Genomic DNA, 22,439 nt, shown 5'->3' with positions numbered 1-22,439 from the left:
CACTGACCGTGGGCGATATTGAACTGGTGGCGATTCTGCCCATGACACAGTTGGTTCGTTGTCAGGCGCCTTATTCTCATCCTCGCTCGTAGGCTTCTGGCTAAGGCTAATTAATGTCAGCCGATGACGGCTTAATCTGTTCTTGTCGATGAGTCTCAGGGAGTGTTTCACCAGTTGCATGCACAACTTCGCTCACGTTCATTAGATGATCCGTGATGGTATCATTCTCAGCTGGTCTATTTCCATGAAGCCAGTCAGCGTAGGTTCCGACGCATGCATCTGCAGGGTGACCGTAGTGGCGACAGTTACTGCAGCGCGGTGTTCTACATTGTCTCCGAATATGCCCAACTCTGTTGCACCAGAGGCGAAGTGTTGATCGGCCAGAAACCAAGATAAGGCACTAGTAGCCGTATATGCTCAATAGATGTGGCAGATTACTGGCACAAACTACATCTTTCAATGTGAACACTACGTCTCGATTAGTCATTTGCCAGCCCTCCATGCCTTGACACCGCCACATTTCTCTCGTGATGGAGTGCACGTTGCCAATGGCTCTAGCGCTTCAACAATTTGTCTCTGTTCGAGGTGTGGAGGAAGTCAAAGAAGCTTTATCTTGATATTTTCTTCATTCCGGATCTATGACAAGGCACTTGAGGCCCTTGACCAACAACTCGCCTTTGTCGACAAGTTTCTGTTTCGCGATGCTGTTAACACATGTCACTAACCACAAATGGCTCATCTGGTATTGTCCAGCGCCGAAGATATTAGCTGCATTTAGCGCTGAAAGGAGAGCACCGCGAAAGTCCCGGTCCCGATACGGCCGCCCTGCCAGGTCAGCATGCAGGAAAACTGAATTGAGAACGGTGTTGCTAGTCGGTAGACGAGGGAGAACTACTTTATAATTACCGGAATCAGTAGTTGACGGTGGGTGTGATCCTCGGCCGCGGGCCGATGCGCTGTTTCCAACGGAGCTCATCGCAAACGTGGCCGTTAGAACAAACCTCTTTTTCTTGAACCCTCCAAACACCACGCCGAACATGCCTCTAAATGTACATTTTGGCTTTGTCAACACTAAGAATTTCTGTCTGCGTTGATGTTTACATTTGCATTTTAAGAGCCAAGATGTGCTTCCGCTCCACCGCGTCAACTGCCGCATCTCTAGAAGAGCAAGAGTGTTGTTACCATTGACAGGTACATCGTGAAGTGCCAGAACGTCGATTTTGCTATATTAAATAAGAAATTGAGAAATAGACAATGGTGACTGGGGACACTGTTAGTTTTGTTAGTACTCATTTCGACACTTGTCTCTCGCTCTTTACACTTTTGAGCGCGCATATAATTCGTGTATTCAGTGCAAAATAGCTACATAAACATTCCTGGATGAGTGTTTATTCTGACAGCATACTGGCTTCTCACAGCCGCGCTGTACCAGAATAATAAGGTTCGAGTGAGACAGCTTTTCACGCAACCTTGTGGAACAACCCAAAACTTATTTTTCTCTTCGCAAAAGCTTATGCAATATTTCTGGAAAATTATGTAATGTGTCAGTGTAACGGCACATGTAAGTCCACAGGCCTGCGTGTCACATCTTACCAATTAAAACAAAACAGATATGCAGCTATTCCCGCAGATGGTATGATTTTCGTCAGCAGCCGATTTTGAGGAGGCCGGTAGGGTGTTGCTGGTGCCTCGTCATGGCGGTAGAATTCTAACAATTGGCCTTGTCGACTATAATACCGGTGTTGGTGCTGTCAGTATTGCCGGCTTCAGAGAAGCACGATTGAATACCGCGCAAGAGAAAAGTACAGTGTACACCACCGATGCGAAACTGACATACAATATTAAAGCGTCGCGACGGAAAACGCTTTGTCGTGGCGTCAGAACTTATGTCGGTGCGACAGAAAGTGGCACATTTCTAACGCCACGACAGAAAATGTGTAGTCCCGAAAGAGAATTCCTGTTGCGACGTCAGAATCGCTGTCACAACAGAAAGCAGTTGTTGCGACATCAGAACTCTTGTTGTCGCGAGAGAACGTTTCTATTGCGACTTCAGAACTCTTCGTCATCGCGACAGAATGTTTCTGCTGCGACGTCAGAATTGCTATCGTAACGTCAGAATCACTGTTACGATAGAAAGCTGTTGTAATGACTTCAGAACACTTGTTGTCGCGACAGAACGTTTCGGTTGCGACTTCAGAACTCTTGGTCTTCGCGACAGAATGTTTCGATTGCGACATCAGAATTTCTGTCGTAACGTCAGAAATGTCTGTCGCAACTACAGAAACGTCAAGAACTTCTGTCGTAGAACATAAATTTCTGTAGTCGCGACAGAAATTCCTCTAGTTGCGATAGGAATTCCTGTTGACTTTTTCAACTGGGCATGACGGCCTTTACAGGGTTAAGTCGTGCCTTTCGGCTTATGCAACGCCCCGGACACCTTAGAATGAATGATGGACACCATCTTACACGGTTTTAAATGGTCCATTTACCTGTGTTATGTTCATGGGCATCATTGTATTTTCACCAACATTCGAAAAGCATTTGACTCACCGTCGTCTATTATTTCTATGTTTCGCGATGCCGGCCTGCTAATTAATTCATCCAAGCGCCACTCCGGACCTGAGCAGCTTACAATGCTCGTTCATCTTATCGGCTTAACCGGTGTTCGCCCCGACCCTCACGATTTTCGCGGTGAAGAAGTTCCCCGTTCTGACTTGCACAAAGGAAGTTCGTACCTTTCTGGAACTGGGCTTCTACTTCCGTCGTTTTGACAACAATTTCGCGGAAATCGCACGTCCTCTCACAAACTTGCTGAAGAAAGCTGCCTCGTTTTTTTTTTTTTTTTTTTTTTGGTGTGCTGCACAAGCTGTCGCCTTCGCTACACTCATCACGTCATTCAATACACCACCTGGCCTGGCTCATTTCAAGAGCTCCGCTCTAACTGAACTCCCCACCGATGCCAGTGGCTATGGAATTGGAGCTGTTGTGGCCTAGCAATGGCACGCACAATGTTCATGTTATCGCTTATGCCAGCCATCTCTTATCGCCAGCCGAACAGAACTACTCCATCACGGAACCGGAGTGTGTTGTTCTTATTTGGGCGGTGGGTAAATTATGTCCCTAGTCACATGGCCGGCATTTCAGCGTCACTACCGATCACCACGCTCTTTGCTGGCTTTCGTCATTCGGCGTATTCGTCGCTCGGCACTGCGGCGCCGCGAATACACCTACTCTGTTTCTTGTAAGGCTAGTCGATTGCACCGGGAAGCTGATTATTTGTCCCACAATCCAGTGAATCGGCCTGACGCCTCCGATGGCCAGCCTGCATGTGTACTCTCGTTGTGCGCTTTAAGCCACATCCCTTTTGAATAGCACCATGACACAATCTTACGTGAACATATTAAGAAGGTGGATTCCGCAGCACCCGATCCGCCCCTTTTCCTCTTGGAGCTTAAAGATGGCAGATTACATCGCTACAACATCCACCCGGACAGACGCGAACCGCTGCTTGTCGTTTTTCTGCACCTGCGCTTTCTCGGCCAGTTCCATGACGCCCCGGCCACTGTCCATTTTGCAATTTCCCCGGACCTACGATCTCGTTAGGCGTTGCTTCTTTTGGCCCGGTCTATACCATTTCGTTGCTACGTCGCTGCATATGAACCGTCCCAACGCCGAAAGAAACCAGCTATGACTCCTGCTAGCCACCTTCAGCCCCTTGACGTCCCATTTGTCTTCTTCTTCCCAGTTCATTTGACCTTCTCAATTTTCTCCCGGCTGGTAGTGCTGGCGACCAATGTATTGCCGTTGCTACGGACCACGCCACGCGATAGGCAATTACACAAGCTCTCCCTGTGGACGTCGCTGATTTCCTGCAACATGATGTCATCTTCATCATGGAGGCTCTTGTCAACTACTCACACATCATGACTGCTACTTTATCTCCAGCGTTACCGATAACCTTCTTCGCTCCGGCACTACAAAACACAAATTCATTTCTGCTTGCACAAAGAGGTGAGGCATGCAGACAAGACACAAGAGTATAGAAGAGGACTCAAGAGTATAGAAGTGGACAACATGAACGGCGTTCGTGTTGTCCAGTTCTCTACTCTTGTGTCCTACACGCCTCACCTCTTTTTGCATTATGAATCCTTACCAACTAGCTCAGCTTTCTGTAGTTCTAAGCTTTATTTCTGCTTACCACCCGTAAACGAACGGCTTGACTTAACGATTATACCGTACGCTCATTGATGTGCTTTCTATGTATTTCTCTTCTGATCATAAAGACTGGGACGCTGCGTTGCCATTCGTTACTTTTGCCTACAATTCCTCTCGTCACGATACCGCTTCTTTTTCATATTTTTACCTGCTGTGCGGTCACGACCCAACGTTACATTTTGGCACTATCATCCCCACTGCCGACTTATTCGGGCACTACTTATGCACACGGTGGCATCTTGAAAGCTGAGGAGGCATACCAGATTGCCTTAAGTTATTGCCTTAAGATATCGCAAGGCCACCAGAGGCCACCACCGTTGATCAGACTTCGATGACCGCCAATCGTGTTCGCAGCTATTGCTCTCCTCTGAGTGTAACTTGCTTTTGTGGGCACAATTTCGCCCAATAAAACGCTACTTTCGCCATTCACCGTTTTACTTTCTTCACCGTCACTACCACGTGAAAATATGTATGATTCCACTGCAAAATTCCCAAACATTTTTTGTTTCTCAGTTTGCAGTACCTTTTTAAAATTTTTCTGGCATTGGTTTCGCATTCCTCAGATCGTCTTCATATATGTAGGATTGATATATATATATATATATATATATATACATGTACGATTGAACGAGATCTCTCCTATAAGCAATGAGAGAGAGAATCTCCAGATTATATTTGACGATGTATATTCAAACAACCCTAGAGCTAGAAGAGACCTGGCAGAACTTTCCAAGTTAATCAACAAGCGGAATATCGATGACACAAGGAAAAATCATATGGATAGCATTGAGCATGATCTGAGCAACGGAGGAAGCTTAAAAGCAGTAAAGAAGAAACTAGGAATAGGCAATAATAAGATGTATGCGATAAGAGACAAAGCCAGCAATATGATTACTAATATGGATAAAGTTCAAGTGGCTGAGGAGTTCTACAGATATTTATGCAGTACCAGTGGCACCCATGACGATAATGGAAGAAGGAATAGTCTAGAAGAATTCGACGTCCCACAAGAAATGTCGGAAGAAGTAAAGAAAGCCTTGGAAGCTATGCACAGGGGGAAGGCAGCTGGGGAGGATCAGGTAACAACAGATTTGTTTAAGGATGGTGGGCAGATTGTTCTCGAAAAAGTGTCCACCCTGCATACGCAATGCCTCATAACCTCGAGCGTGCCGGAATTTTGGAAGAGCGCCAACATAATCTTAATCCATAAGAAATCGGAGGTCAAGGACTTTAAAAATTATAGACTGTATATAGACTACAAAGTATTTACTAAGGTAATCGCAAATAGAATCAGGAACGCCTTAAATTCCTGTCAACCAAAGGAGCAGGCAGGATTTTGTAAAGGCTATTCAACAATAGACCATATTCGCACTTTCAATCAGGGGATAGAGAAATGTGCGGCATATAACCAGCCCTTATAGATAGCTTTCATTGATTTCGAGAAAGCGTTTGACTCAGTTGAAAAATTAGCAGTCATGCAGGCATTACCGAATCATGGTGTAGACGAGCCGTTTGTAAAAATACTGAAGGATATCTATATAGCGGCTCCACATCCACCGTAGTCATCCATAAAGAAAGCAACAAAATCCCCATAAAGAAGGGCATCAGGCAGGGAGGTACGATTTCACCACTGCTATTCACCGCGTGTTTACAGGAAGTATTTAGAGACCTGGATTGGGAAGGATAGTGGATAAGACGTAATGGAGAATACCTTAGTAACTTGCGATTCGCTGATCAAATTGCCGTGCTTAAAAACTCAGGGGACGAATTGCAATGCATGCTTACTGACCTGGACAGACAAAGCAGAAGGGTGGGTCTAAAACTTACTCTGCAGAAAACTAAAGTAATGCTTGATAGTCTCGGAAGAGAACAGCATTTTACGGTAGGTAGCGATGCACTGGAACTGGTAAGGGTATACGTCTACTTAGAGCAGGTGGTGACCGCGGATCCGGATCATGAGATTGGATTATACAGAAGAATAAGAATGGGCTAGCGTGCGCTTGGCAGGCATTCTGAGACAATGAACAGCAGGTTGCCATTATCCCTCAAGAGAAAAATGTGTAACAGCTGTGTCTTACCACCGCGCACCTACGGGGCAGAAACCTGGAGGCTTACGAAAAGGGCTCTGCTTAAATTGAGAATGACGCACCGAGCTGTAGAAAGAAGGATGATGGGTGTAACGTTTAGGTGGGTAAGAAGAGAGCAGATTGGGTGAAGGAACAAACGCGACGTAATGACATCTTAGTGGAAATCAAAAAAACGAAATTGACATTGGCAGGCCATCTAATGAGTAGGGAAGATAAGCGATGGTCATTAAGGGTTACGGACTGGATTCCAAGAGAAGGGAGGTGTAGCAGGCGGCGGCTGAAAGTTAGTTGGGCGGATGAGATTAAAAAGTTTGCAGGGACAACATGGCCGCCATTAGCACATGACGGGGGTAGTTGGAGAAGTATGGGAGAGGCCTTTGCCCTCCAGTGGGCGTTACGAGGCTGGTGATGTCGATGACGATGATAATCCAAACATCGGGAAACACCTTTCTTACTACTATATTAAATGGGCTTTTACAAAATACTCATTGAAATTAAAAATAAACGCCGTAATAGCAACAGATTCATCGCACACAGAAGTAAAATACGGTATTGGAATTTTCTTTTACGTTTTTTACTGTTCTTTCTCTTTAAGACTGCCTGATACATACCAGTATTTATAGCTGAATTCCCGACGATTACATTGGCTCCCCGGAAAGTGAACTCATTGATGTCGAAAGTGGTAATAATAACGGATTGTTTATCTTTATGTTCAGCTCCTACAGCAAATACTGGCTCACATATTTCACGTACATTTCGTTGTCTAATATCATCTCACTTAACAATAATTACACTGGTATCGGTACATGGTCACAAAGCATTAGTTATAAAATGCATTAGCAGGCAGCTTGGGAGGAGCTAACCTTAGTGATCCAATTCCCCCGATCATTTCTCTATCAACTTTCATAACTGCTGCTAGGTTGAGGAGACGAGCATTCATGCAAAACCCTTGGAACCTGTCGTCAACAAATTTATTTGTTCACGGACAGCTCACATTCCCTTGGAGCAGAAATTTTTCCGCAACAGAAAAATCGAAGTACTGTTTACCAAATTCCGATGTCCAATATCTATGTTAAACTATTATCTGTATCGATCTGCTCTTGCGGCCTTCTCCACGTGCTCATACTGTGATGAGGACGAAACAATAGAACAATTCTTCCTGTTATGATGCCGGTTTTTTCGTCATATGGAAAACATACTTGTGAAAGAAAAATTCGTGGTGCCAGATTGAATAGCATCATCATCATCATAATCGGCCTGTTTTATGTAAACTGCATGATGAAAGCCTTTCCCTACGATCTCCATTTGACCTGAATCATTCCTGCGCCAGTGAATTCCTACTAGCGCCCGCGAATTTCCTGATTTCGTCGCTCCACCTAGTCTTCTGCATGCCGTCCTGGACTGCGTTTCTTTTCTCTTGGTACCCAGTCTGTAACCCTAATGGTGCAATGGTTATCTAACCGGGGCATTACATGACCTGCACACCTTCATTATTTTCTCTTGATGTCTACTAAAATATCGTCTATACCCGTTTTCTCTCAGAACCAAACCACTTTCTTTCTTTCTTTTAACGTTAAGGCTAGAAATATTCGTTCTGTTGCTCTTTGCGTGGTCCTTAACTTGTTCTCAACCTTCTTTGTCAGTCTCCAGGTCTCTGCCCCATATGTCGGCAATGGTAAAATGTACTGATTGTACACCTTACTTTTCAATGGTAATGGTAAGCTTCAACTCAGAAGCTGACCAGGTCTGCCGTATGCGATCCAACCCCTTTTTATTCTATGAATTTCCGTCTCGTGATCAGGGTTCCCTGTGATTATTCGACCTTAGTAAATGTACTCCACAGATTCTAGGCCCTGACGGCGATCTTGAACTGTTGTTCCCTTGCCCGGCTATTGACCATTATCTTTGTCTTCTGTACATTAATCATCAACCCCACTCTTACACTCTCCCGGTTTAGGTCCTCAATCATTTGTTGTAACTCGTCTCCTGTGTTACTGAACAAGACAGTGTCATCTGCAAACTGAACGTTGCTGAGGTATTCGTCGTCGATCCTTACTGCTAAAGCTTCCCGGTTTTGTAGCTTGAATACTTCTTCCAAGCACGCATTGAATAGCATTGGAGAGATCGTGTCTCCTTGTCTGGCCCCTTTCTTTATAGATTTCTTCTTACTTTGCTTGTGTAGAATTAAGGTGGCTGTGGAATCTCTGTAGATATTTTCCAGGGTTCTTACGTAAGCGGTCTGTACTCCTTGATTACGCAATGCCTCTATGACTGCTTGTGTCTCTACTGAATCATATGCTTTATTTTTTGTAATCTATGAAAGCCATCTAGAGAGGCTTATTGTACCCTGCGGATTTCTCGATAACCTGATTAACGACATGGATGTGATTCATTGTAGAGTATCCCTTCCTGAAGCCAGCCTGTTCCCTTGGTTGACTTAAGTCCAGTTTTGTCCTTATTCTATTCGAGATTATTCTGGTAAATATTTTATATAATACTGCAAGTAAGCTAATAGGCCTATAATTTTTCAGTTCTTTAACGTCTCCCTTTTTGTGGATTAGTATAGTGTTTACATTCTTCCAGTTTTCTGTGACCCTTGCAGTCGATAGACACTTCGTTTAGAGAGCAACAAGTTTTCCTAGAATTAGGTATCCTCCATCTTTGATTAAATCGACTGTTATTTCATCCTCACCTGCCGCTTTTCCCTGTTTCATGCCTTTCAAGGCCCTTCTGACCTCATCTCTAGTTATAGGAGGTGTTTCTGTATACTGTTCATGATTGCTTCGAGTAGAGTACTCCTGAGTCCTCTGGGTACTGCACAGGTCAGTATAGAATTCTTCCGCTGCTTTTATTATACCTTCCACGTTGCTGATGATATTGCCCTGCTTATCTTCCAGTGCATACATCTTGCTTTGTCATATACCAAGTTTCATTCTCACTGATTTCCGGCTGCGCACATTTTTTACGGCTTTATCAGTCTTTCTCGCGGTATAATTTCGAAAATTACTTATTTCCGTTTGGTCGATCAGTTTTGACATCTCCACGAATCTCTTGAGTTGGACACTTTCATTCATTGTCGTTTTGTCGTTTCTTTATTAGGTCCTTTGTTACTTGGGAGAGCTTGTGTAATTATTGCCTGGTGCCTTGCCTCGCACTTCAATTGCTGCCTCTGAAAATAGCCTCGTTACGGTTTCATTCATCACCTTTATGTCATCATCATCATCTCCCTGTTCTAAGGCTGCATATTTGTTTGCAAGTATCAGCCTAAATTTGTCTGCTTTTATCCTTACTGCCTCTAAATTGAATTGTTTTTTCTTGACCAATTTTACTATTTGTCTGTTCAAATTGAGGTGAATCCTAGCCCTCACTAACTTATGATCACTGCTATTTACGCTACCTATCATTTCTACTTGCTGCACCATGCTGGGATGGGCAGAAAGTATGAAATCAATTTCATTTCTTGTTTCACCATTAGGTCTTTTCCAGCTTCACTGTCTGTTGCTACGCTACCTGAAGAGGGTGTTGATTATTCGCTGCTTATTCATTTCTGCGAATTCTGCCAGCATCTCTCCTCTGGCTTTCTAGAAACGACGCCGTAGTTGCCATTTGCTTGTTCACCAGCCTGCTTTTTCCCCCCTTTGGCATACAAGTCACCCATTACTACAGTATACGGAGTTTTTACTTTTCTCATTGCTGAATCTACATCTTCATAAAGGTTATCTACTTCGTCATCATCGTGACCGGATGTTGGAGCATAGGCTTGTGCTAACATTAATCTATACATAGTATTCAGTTTAATTATAACTACAGCGACCCTCTCGTTATTACTGCAGAATTCGTGAATGTTGCCCGCAATATCCTTATGGTTTAGGAATCCTACCCCGAACTGCTTCTTAGTGGCAGACCTCTATAGCAGAAGACATGACCTTATTCAGCAATATATAAGCCTCACCAGTTCTTCTAATCTTACTAAGGCCGATGATATCCCAAACAATGTCTGATAGTTCCTTAAGGAGTCCTGATAAGCTAGCGTCACTCGACAGAGTTCGCCAATTAAAAGTTGGCAGGGTCCGTTTCCATTGGCGGCCTGTCCGGACCGAGAGTTTCTTAGCACCCTCTGCTGCGTTACAAGTCTGACCTCCGCCTTGGTCAGGTGCTCCGCCGCAGCTGGGGACTGTGGGCCATGGGTTTATTGAAGGAGTCATTTGGGGGGCAGTGGCGGAATGCTGCAACACGGAGGGCCAATTCCTGTTATCATGAGGGAGTGTTTTTGTTGAAGCTGAGTGGGACTTTCTAATTTGGTTGTACCTGGATTAGTATAGCCTCACTCGCTCAGGGCATCTTTGCCGGCTTCAGGCGTCCTCCAACCCTGCAGATGTAGTGCACCGGAGGAAGTGGATTTCAAGCTAACCATCGTCAAATTAATAAAAAAAAACCTGATACAAAGATTCGAACTTCCACACTATGTCAACCCGGCATTCCACATAGCTCAGTTAGATCATCCCGTAGGCCGCGAGGCTACCTTATCGCCGAGAAGTTCCTCCAAGAGGGCCCTGTGTGCCTCAAAATTTATTTGATTTAACCGCGATAGATGTGTTACAGCATAGTATTTTGCAACGGTTCTAACATCATGGTTTCGGAGTCTCCCGTACGTAAGCGGTCAAGAACATGGCTAGATACGCGATATAGTTTCGGCGGAATTGAACAGCGCCTAAAGGTAGTGTAGAAAAAAAAAAGAAAATAGAAAATAAACTTTCAGCGCTTGCCGCGAATTCGCTGGTGGCGTCTGGAGGGAGGTACACCAAATGGTTCACGGTTTCCGCTGCCTGTTTCATGCATCGGAGAAGTGTTTCCGAACGACACGGAAGTGGGACTGATGCGCCGCGCTAGGCTGAGACGTCGAATATGAGGAAGGTGCATCGACAGAGACTTTTGCTCAAAGGCAAATCCTCAGTGAGGAGACGGGCTGCCAAACAATAGTTCTGAGCCACGCGTGAAATTGGCGACCTTGGAAGTGGCCTTGCTTTATGGTTGGAGAACGCTTTTACGACACCTTCTTTAAGCTACAGCGTAAGCTTCTGTCTGCGATCAGTTAGACATTGTTTGTACACTTCGCGCGGGAAATCTATTGACGTCACATTTGGCGCTGAATTTTCAATACAGGCAATTTAGCAGTTTCGGATACTTGCAGGTGATCTACAGGAGTACAAAGGGAAACCCACACCCACAGAAACGAATATACCTACATATATATATGCGGTATATATATACGAATACATATATATATGTACACATACGTATATATATACGCGGATTCTTTCGCTCCCGAACGAATCGGAAGGCTCCGCCACCGGGTTCTCGGAGACACAGAGCTCATACTGCTACTCGCGTTTAAAATAATAATAACCTGCATGATACGCACGCTTCGATCACAAAGAGGGGGCATCTGAGTAGGTGCATATCGGCAGCGCGTTTCGGAGATTTCTGCAACCCATTTCGTAAATCTTATGAGCCTAAAAACTTATTGATGTGTCCGCAATAGATGTGTTTTTCCTGATCGCCATGGGTAACTAAATAAAGAACGATTTCTAAACGGTGCTGGCCTCGTAGTTCCGGAACCGCACGTGCGCAAACGGCTGTGAACTCGGCTAGGCAAGCCCTACAGGCATACCAACGACCTTTCACAGTTGCTAACACATGCTCGTGATCTACAGGAGTACAAACGGAAATCCGCGAAAACGAATATAAGTTCAAATGTAGAAGAAATAACTGGACGCAAACTACCACTTCTTTTTTTACTTGACGGAAATTTGTATGTGAACTTTGCTGCTGCTGTCGTAACGTTAATTTCTCTCATTGTTTGAATGCTACTTTAAACATTCTCATCACTTTTTCTCTTCCTTTAATGCAAAAGCTTCGTGGGGGGGGGGAGGGGGCTCTCAGTAGAAAGTCAGCGCGAGCCATGTCGGTAGAGTCAGTTTACGTCAATTAAGTGTATCTGAAGTGCCTGCAAACATGCTTGAATTATCCCCAGTATAGGGGTTTTTGTGATCGCGGCTGGTGGCACGGCATAGTATTTCTCAATGTTTCTAACATCGTGGTTTCAGAGTCCCCCGTACGCAAGCGGCCATGAACGCGGCTAGATACGCGATATATTTTCGGCAGAATTGAGCAGCAATTAAAGTAGTGGGGAGAAAAAAGAACATAAGAAAATGAAAAAGCTTTCAGCGCTTACCGCGAATTCACTACTCGGATTGAATATAACAGTTCCCGATCCTCTTCTCCGGGACGCTATCATAGGGATGTGGGTGCAGCTTTTGTGAAACATATAGCTTAAGTATGACCATAACTTTCTTCATATAACTCTCTTCAGCTGCGAGGCTTTTCTTTCGAGGAACCCGCATTTAAGACACTTATAATCATTTTTCATAAATCACCCGATTCTTGGCCAATCCCCCATTGTGGGTGTGAGCAACTCTCGAAGGAAACCAAGCAAGCACTGCTTGAGATACTAGTGAACAACCAAATGCTACATTTGCAATTTATTAACTACATCTGCGAAGTTGCAAGTCAATGCATCTGTATCCTGTCATTGGGGCCAACGCACGCGATCACGTCACCAGAAGCCCACATAGTCTGCAATGTGCTACAGCGTCAGGTGAAATTGGGTCCTCATTATGACTCGGCCACCGCTACTACAGACGGGGCACCATCAATATTGTCTGAATTGAATAGTAATCAAGCGCGTCGAATACAGTCACACTGCCACATTCAGGCCGAACCATCCCTTGACAGAGACGGTCGCGTCCTTATATAGCTGCCGATGTAGAACAGCGCTACGAGTCGGCGCCCATAATCATTGAACCAGCGCCTGTGATGTGCGGTAAAAATCCACGGCTGACAAAGTAGACACACATGAAACGCCACCCGCAAACTAGTCTTGCGTCTAGGAAAGCTAGCGCAGCACGCCAAAAACAGATGAAAGAAAAAAACATTTACCAAGGTCAAGTATCCTCCCGTATCACAAGTATCACAACTATCCTCCCAATATTCACACTTCATATCTGACGAACCTGTAACCGTTTATTGCTTGCAGTCGCGCAGGGGTTAGCTGCATCTTGCACGCATCACGGGCAACGGGTATTTGTGAACTCCATGAAGCATTACGGTGCCAAACAAACCTATACGCGAGGTGAAAAAAGCAAAGCTATCGCACATTATACCGTGAAACCTCAAACCGCCATATTAGCGCGTATTCCATCATGCACCAACGCGAGACAGCAAGGAGCGATGATGTTGCTAAAATTGAAGCCAGCAGACATATACGCAGTATGTCTGCTGGCTCTAATTCAATAAACTGTGTCGAAGTTTAAAGGTTACTGTGTTCAGGTTACGCACTAGATGTTGTTGATGTAACTCTGAAATTGACTCTGTAACCTATGGACTGCTTTCAATAAGAACGCGAAACCCTTATAGTTAGCTAAAATTATTGAAACAGCAAAACAACTGTCGCACTAAGGTATATCTTATAGGACAATGCCGCGTAGAAGGTACAAGTTACCAAGCATACAGTGCGCGCGTTGTTATCAATGAAGCTGTCAATGTGATCTAGGGCGACCCAGCTTTGAAGCAATAAAGTGTTCCAGCAAGTAAGAATGTAAGAAGCCTCTACAGCGCATGGCAGGTACAGATGTGTGATGCGCGTATTTGAGCACCTGTCGCCAACATGCCTGCGCACCAAGTGGGTCAGGCATATTCACTACCTCCTCATGGACCCAGTGCAAGGGAACACGGCTCGGGCATACGCACAGAAGGTGCGCTACAAAATACAACATGCAAAAATGTTATGTGGCAATGACAGGCACTGATCAAGGACACCCTGGGTATCTATTGGAATCGTAGGAGTGCGATTGGGACGATCCGCCTGTACGACAACATGGTCGGAAAATGACTGCTTTTGGAGGCAAGTGCAGAAGCACGGAGTGGGATCACACCGCGACGAACATTCGTCGAAAGTGTGTGCAGTGTGCTGTATCGAGTATGGGGTAACGCGGAGGGAACAATTGAGCATGTCATGCTAGAAGGCCAAAGACTGAGTATACGCCGTGCCAATACGTGTCTGCCGGAGGCACTCGGCTTTGAAGTTTGATCTAGACTATTGCACTCTGCGGCAGTCCGAAAGACGAAGCAAAGTCTGGAAGCGCGGCTGTTGAAACTGCAGGAGCCAATAGACAGTCAACAGCCACAACAGATGTCGATGTCGGAGTGTGGCTGCTGGATTCCCTACCTGAAGCATCGCCATTGTGACTGCTTGCAATTTTTTTCTTATTCTTTCTTAAAGAAAAATATCATTATTACTTCTAGGAAATAACTGTTGTCTGCCCGCTTAAGAGTGGGAAAAGTGCTATATTATCATCCTTACCGTCATCATCATCACCAGACAGAGCTCTGTAGGGTGCCATGGTCTAGACCTCGTTTGAAGTCAGCAAAGCGGAGAGCGAAATTAGTTTTAAAGAAAGACTCGGGAACACGGACAAGAAAATTGTGTGGCAACAGCCAACAAATATCCGTACCTGAAAAGCGTGTACATGGAGTACAGGCCGGTACCAAGTAGGTTGGCAACGAAGGACAGGATAATTGAAAGTGTAACTAGACAATACCGAGTAAAGAAAACGAACACCACAGGAACATAAATGGCAGATTAGATGGAAGACAGATTTTAAGACTAATGGCACATTGTACTGGCCCTTGCACAGAATCATGACAATGCAATTGAGTGATTACGAGAGAGCTGTAAAGCCTACGACGACCTCGTTGTCATCAACCTTATATTATTGTCATCAGGCAAACCCAGTTTTACTATCGCTATTGAACAAAAAACTCTTGATCAGATGGCGGTGTGATGGCGTGATTTTCTTCGTCACTGTGCTCGTGAAAATAAATGAATGAGTGAACTGTGGTGTTTTACGTGCCACAATCACTAGTGTATTATGAGGCACGCCATAGTTGGGACTTTGACCTCCAGGGGATCTTTAACGTTCCTTCAATGCACTGGAAACCAACGTTTTAAAACGGAGCTGTATATGGCTAGCCAATTCGTCCGTCCATTCATATGTCCGAGTGTCGCCTGTACGCCGAAAGCTCCTATGGCGCAACCCCCTGCACATGCGCGAAAAGGCTGAGAAGCGCATGATTGGCTGCGCCGGTAGTGACTTCATTGTTCTCCGTTGCAGCTGAATGCGGCGACAGCAGTTTCTCTCCGGCTGAGAAATGGGCAACTAGCGCGTCATACGTACTCCTGAGGAGCAGGCAGCTTTCGATCAGCAAAGCCGCGAGTAGAGCCGGGTAGGAGCTCGTGTACGCCGGGCCGATGCTCCAATCCGGGCAAAAGAACAGGTTTATGTAGCCGAGCTCAAGTAGCAACAGCATACCGAGGATTTGGCAGCGTGCCCAGCCGTCGTTTAATGAACCGTCGGGATTAATCCAGTTATAAACACCGGGACAGAACGTTTCAACTTTGCTGATTAACCATCTCTACGGAGTGATTGGGCAGTGATTTTCGCATTTCGTCCTCATTAAAATACGGCCACTGCAGCCTGGATTTGATTCCACGGCCTCGTGCTTACCATTTCAGCACCATAGCCCCTAAGCCAGCGCAGCGGGCACGTCAAAACTACTTCGACGGTGAAGCAAAGGTGTACATGGAAAGGATAAAGCATGACATGTACCCACAACGAAGGACGCAGCAGTAGGTGGAAAACAACGTCGAAGGCATCAGCGTATTCACTGCCAACATCTACGTCGCAATGGCAGCGACCTATCTTTTTTTGCAGTTGAAATCCTATCACTCACATCCACCAACTGTAGGTATAACTGTGCTGCAAATGAACACGCAAGAAGCTTTAAGGATGCTTAGGCACTTCTTATGAGCAGTGAATGCGAAACCATTAATATGCAATTGGACGCCGCTGAGCGCTCCTTCGAGCTATGAACTCCACGCGGCAAGCGAACAGGTGGAGAGGCTGGGCCAACACCTGCTATACAGCGCAAGGCCGCTGCACTCTGATCCTTAACGTCATGCTCCCTTACCCGACTGCCATAGAAAATAATGGAGACGTTCCCGAGTAAACCGCAGTGATGTAGAAGTCGTCCCTTCGTCACCCCGGGCTTTGAAAAGGGTATTTTGCGGGAATAGCGTGGCGTCATCAAACAGTGTACACAGGCCTGCTATCTTGGAGGCGCTGGTTTAATCCTAGTGGCTAAGAGACTCGGGCTTTGAGCGTGAGGTGGCACTTTCGAAAGTCGAACACTCCGGCGAACGTACCATGGGGTGGTACTTTCGCCAGAGTGTTCGAGCGCACTATAGATAACGTTAGAGTGAATAACAGGTGTGCCAGGGTTGTTTGCCCAAAGAAGACAGCGGTTCGCAGGAAGATACGGACTTTAACTCATGAACTCTGATGGAACAAGGCGTGACTTGGTCTCTGAGCCATCTTCACGACAAATCCACTTGCCTCCGTCCGAGGAGAAATAACGCCTACCTAGCTAGCCATCGATGCGCGAACAAACGGGTGTTTTTGGGCTAACGAAACAGAAATGCTCTAAAATGGCATATGACTCTGTGATTAAGTTTGAAAAGCTAGTGTAGCTTAGCAGGTTGACCGGCAGTTTATGTTTGTGTATGTCTTAATCCTTGTAATATACTATATATATATATATATATATATATGCACACCTGGTGGTCTGTATTTCTGTTTTCTTTTTAGGCACTCAGTAGAGATGTGCTTTGGGTCAAATACCGCAGCTACATTCGCACAAATTGGGGCAAATCTGTCAATTGCGAATATTTTTCTCTAGCGAAATCGAAAAAACAAGATCAGTACATAATAAAGAGATCGTACAACTTGGCTGGCCAGTGGTGAGTTCTTTTCTTATTTTGACTAATGTATGACGGCTTGTTAAAGGGAACGTCTTTTTCTAAAAGTATAGTTGTGCCCCAATTGAGAGAAGGACGTTGCGCTAAGAGTGTCCGGTTAAAATCATCGTTAACCGCGAATGACTTTTGTTATTGCCCCAATCAATTTTTTTGTACTTAGCAATATTGACTTGCAAATTTCATCAAAGGTTGTGGCTTTCAGAAATTAGTATAGTGACATTCAGCAGTTCGCGCCATCCCCAAAGAAATGCGGATGCTCCTTTTGCATTAAGAAACGTACTAAACTGTACATGCTGACGACGGTGCTTTCGGCTGGCTGCAATGCAGTCACAATAACATCGCTAAACGTAGTCGGGGCAGATGAGGAAAAACACTCCGGTACATAAGTTCATTCTCTATTCGGCCCTTGTATAATTTTGTGTGATAACTGTATTGCAAGTAAAGTGTTCGTTTAGGTAATGTCATTGCCAAATGAATACGCTAGAAATTGGCTGGGACCGATTTGCTGACTACCGGCTTTTTGAACGCACTCTGTGATAAACGGACTCTTACAACAGCCTTGCCAATGAAGTAATTTTTGTGTGTAGTATGCATCAGTCAGTAGCACCACGAGAACCGCGCCGCACAGCCGATGGACAGGTATGTGGAATGTTCGGAGATTACCATGTACTTTTTAAAGAGGGTGTACCTACTGCCTACTGATGTATGCACATGCGCCTGAATTTCGCCGATGTAAACAGTCTGTGCAACGCAGTTGAAAAGTTCATATTAGGTGCCCCTGCCTCATATAAAATAAATCCATTTCCTTCATATGTTACCCGCAACGCCGTGTGCAGCCTCGAACTAACTACACGAGGTTTTTCTCTGCTTCTAATGACATCATTGTAATACTATAGAAATCAATTTTCACTTCGATGCTGGAACTTCGGTAATGGAACATGAAGTAGTGTATTCAACTCCAGAAGTGAAATAGTTATGGTGAAAGGAATGAACTTCAGCAGGTAGCAAATTCCAAAAATCAATCGTTTTGGGGAACAACAGCAAATAAATGTAATGTTGCGTGTGTACAAAGGTTGCAGACTAAGGTCCTGGTAACTACTGGTTAAGTTTTCTTAGTGAATGCCAAGTGCATACAGCTTCATAGACTGGAGGAAGAAGTAATCATATTATATAAGTGTTTCAGCTTGTCTACATAGCGGGGCTCCGAGAACGGAGTAACCTTCAAGGTAGGAACAACAGCGGGTGAGGAATGTCGGTCATACCTGTGGCATATCCAGAAGACTAATAGTTTTTTTGGTGGAATCTGATGTACTAATATTGGGCTGGTCGAAACAGCGTCAAACAAGAAAGCTGTACTCATGTATAGGCCGTATAAGCGTTTTAAATAAAAAAAGAAATCCGAGGACAACTGAACACTTATGAGTTGTGAATGAGAAATAATTAATCTCCAATTGAACACCGATGAGTGGTCCTTCAAGTTATGACTCTATAGCGGCATCGCGAGGAAGCAAGCTCGTTGAGATGCTTGGCCAACGCCTCCGAGAGAGCACATGGCTGTTGAATTTTGATCCGTGAAGTCAGGCGACCTTGTCTGACTGCTACAGAACCTAATGGGGGACGCTCCTGATTAAGCCGCGGTGATGTTGACGTCGCTGCTTTCGTCAATCCGGGCTGGGCAAAGGAAATTTTGTCTAACTAGCATGACGTCATCGTCAAACAGAATGCACAGGCCTGCTATCTATGAGATGCTGGTTTAGCTGACTGGGTACGACAATCCGCTCCTTAGCGTCGTGTCCTAGGTTCGGAACTAACGACCAACGTTTCTCCATTCGTATTCTGTATTTTTATGCATTAATTTTTGTCACAGCGACTGCCGAGGCTTAGTTAGAACGCAGGGGAGAGCTTTCGCAGATTAGGAACACGCGGGTAACAGAGTATTTCGAGATCGAAGGTGACGACATCGAGACCACGCCCTCTCCGCTCACGCAGTACCTGGTGCGGCCGCAGTTGTTGCCGTTTGCTTACTTCGCTCCATCTGGGCGCGCACGTGACGTTGCGATGTAGGCATTGGGAATTTAGGTGCCACTGCTCACTTGTCCAGACGACAGATGCTGGCTTTATTGCCCAATGGGTCGTTTGATACCTTCGAATGAGAAGCGGCTTCGTATCTATCTTTATGCGCTTTAGATATTCCCATATCCATGAACAACATTATGGTTGCAATAAAGGTGCCCTCACCTTGGTAGAGTGCATGGAAAAGCAAAGTCAAAGTATTTACGCATGTACACTGCATTTACGGAGGAGTTGAATGAATGTATCAAATACAGAAAGAATCAACTGTCAGTAAAAGAAATTACTACTGTTTTACTAAAGTAAAGGTCATATGTGAGGTTTCTCATCAGCTGCAGGACATGCTGAGTGTGTTTCCGAGCCTCTGGTGGTATACTCTGGAGTCTTCATTAGTATACACAGCACAAAATAGTGCCCATCTATGCGGACTTTAGCAGCAATGATATTATGATACACAGTATTGCTACTGTGTTCTTGAACGTCACGTGGTGGTGACGTTCAAGAACACAGTAGCAATACTGTGATTAACGAAACGAGCGTTTTATTGGGCGAACCTGTGCCCAGAAAAACAGGCTACACTTTCAGCACAACGATAGCGGCGAACACGTTCGGCCATCGTCGAAATTCTGATCAGCAGGTCAAGCGCGTCGGCTTTTATACAGCAGTCGTCGAATGTTCCAGACTAATCGTTCGGATCTGCGTGCCTTCCACAAATTTCTACACCATTCGCGTCACGCGATGAAATCAGATAACACAAGGTTCGGCGACAACAGACCGCCGAGTAGAAGCATCGATAACTTTCCAGAAACTTCGGATACATGCAGGCGCGTCCCACGCTGTGCGATTACATTTGTTAGGCGGCGAAACGTGGTCGCCCGATAAAGATAAGTAAACGTGTCAATACCCCCCTCTTAAAAAGCATCGACCCGATGCTGCATAGAAACGAAAGTAATAAAAAAAAACACCCGTAGCAAAGAAAACTAAATAAGGAAGTTCGTGAGCGTCCGTAAAAGGGTTTCAGACGCACCACGTGGACCACTTCAGATCGTGCGCGGCGCCGCTGTGAAAGGGAAATTCTGTCTGGCACGACCTCATAGTCCAGTGCGCCAGTACGTCGAATGGCCTTGTAGGCTCGGAAATAGCGGCGCAATAGTTTCTCACTCAGTCCTCGTCGGCGTATCGGTGTCCAAACCCAAACACGGTCGCCGGGCTGGTACTCGACGAAGCGTCGTCGGAGGTTGTAGTGTCGGCTGTCGGTCCTCTGTTGGTTCTTGATCCGTAGGCGGGCCAGCTGTCGGGCTTCTTCAGCGCGCTGGAGATAGCTAACTACGTCAACATTCTCTTCTTCATTGACGTGGGGCAGCATGGCATCGAGCGTCGTCGTCGGGTTCCTGTCGTAAAACAGCTTAAACGGCGTGATTTGTGTTGTTTCTTGCACCGCCATGTTGTAAGCGAAGGTTACATACGGCAGGACCGCGTCCCACCTCTTGTGCTCGACGTCGACGTACATTGCTAGCATGTCTGCGAGGGTCTTGTTCAGGCGCTCCGTGAGACCATTCGTCTGCGGATGGTAGGCAGTTGTCCTCCTGTGGCTTGCCTGGCTGTACTGCAGAATGGCTTGGGTGAGCTCTGCTGTAAAAGCCGTTCCTCTGTCGGTGATGAGGACTTCTGGGGCACCATGTCGCAGCAGGATGTTCTCGACGAAAAATTTCGCCACTTCGGCTGCGCTGCCTTTTGGTAGAGCTTTAGTTTCAGCAAAGCGCGTGAGATAGTCCGTCGCCACGACCATCCACTTATTCCCGGTTGTTGACATCGGGAATGGCCCCAACAAATCCAAGCCAATCTGCTGGAATGGTCGGCGAGGAGGTTCGATCAGCTGTAGTAATCCTGCTTCTCTTGTCGGTGGTGTGTTGCGTCGTTGACAGTCTCGGAAACGGGCGACGTCGGCGGTCAGACGCTGCCAGTATTACCTTTCCTGCATTCTCGACAGCGTCCGGGAGAATCCGAGGTGCCCAGCGGTTGGATCGTCGTGTCGGGCGTGCAGTATTTCTGGACGGAGCGCGGACGGTACAACAAGAAGGTAGCTGGCGCGGACTGGTGAGAAGTTCTTCTTCACGAGCAGTTTGTTTTGTAGCGTGAACGAAGACAACCCACGCTTAAATGCACTAGGGATAACGTCGGTGTTCCCTTCCAAATACTCGACGAGGCCTTTTAGCTCCGGGTCTGCTCGTGGCTGTTTAGTGAAGTCTCCCGCGCTTATTATCCCAAGGAAGGCGTCGTCGTCCTCGTCGTCTTGCGGCGGGGGATCGATGGGGGCGCGCGATAAGCAGTCGGCGTCGGAGTGTTTTCTTCCGGACTAGTATATTACCGTGACGTCATATTCTTGTAGTCTGAGGCTCCACCGCGCGAGCCGTACTGAAGGGTCCTTTAAGTTAGCTAGCCAACACAACGCGTGGTGGTCGCTGACGACTTTGAATGGCCTGCCATAGAGGTAAGGGCGGCATTTAGCAGTAGCCCAAATGATGGCGAGGCATGCCTTTTCAGTCGTAGAATAATTGCTTTCCGCTTTTGACAGCGACCGGCTAGCATATGATATCACCCGTTCAAGTCCTTCTTTCCTCTGGACAAGGACGGCACCGAGGCCTAGGCTACTGGCGTCAGTGTGGGTTTCGGTATCGGCGTCCTTGTCGAAGTGTGGAAGTACCGGCGGCGACTGCATGCGTCGTTTGAGTTCTTGAAATGCCTTGGCCGGCGGCGTTTCCCACTTGAACTCGACATCACATTTGGTTAGATGTGTTAGCGGCTCCGCGATGCGTGAAAAGTCCACGACAAGGCGCCTATAGCGGGCACACATGCCAAGGAATATGCGCACTGCCTTCTTGTCGGTTGGCTGCGAGAACTTTGCGATGGCAGCTGTCTTCTGTGGGTCGGGGCGTACTCCTGATTTGCTGAAGACGTGGCCTAGGAACAAAAGCTCATCGTAAGCGAAACGGCACTTTCCCGGCTTTAGAGTGAGCCCTGATGACTTGATGGCTTCTACCACGGTCGCAAGCCGCCTAAGGTGATCGTCGAAATTTCCGGCGAAGGCAACGACGTCATCCAAGTAACAAGACACGTCTGCCACTTCAATC

General features: G+C 46.1%; 1 protein-coding gene across 1 annotated transcript in view; it reads left to right on the top strand.

The window, feature by feature from the left end:
* The window catches only part of LOC126530260 (uncharacterized), a 125,505-nt gene that overhangs the window by 25,722 nt on the left and 77,344 nt on the right, over nt 1-22,439 (top strand). Inside the window, exon 2 of the mRNA XM_055070223.1 lies at nt 17,069-17,220. Within this exon, the coding sequence (XP_054926198.1) occupies nt 17,069-17,220 (152 nt within the window). The remainder of the gene's footprint in view (nt 1-17,068; nt 17,221-22,439) is intronic.

The sequence above is a fragment of the Dermacentor andersoni genome, chromosome 5 (assembly GCF_023375885.2).
Source record: "Dermacentor andersoni chromosome 5, qqDerAnde1_hic_scaffold, whole genome shotgun sequence".
Classification (NCBI taxonomy): domain Eukaryota; kingdom Metazoa; phylum Arthropoda; class Arachnida; order Ixodida; family Ixodidae; genus Dermacentor; species Dermacentor andersoni.
This window is presented reverse-complemented; position numbering and strand designations above follow the sequence as displayed.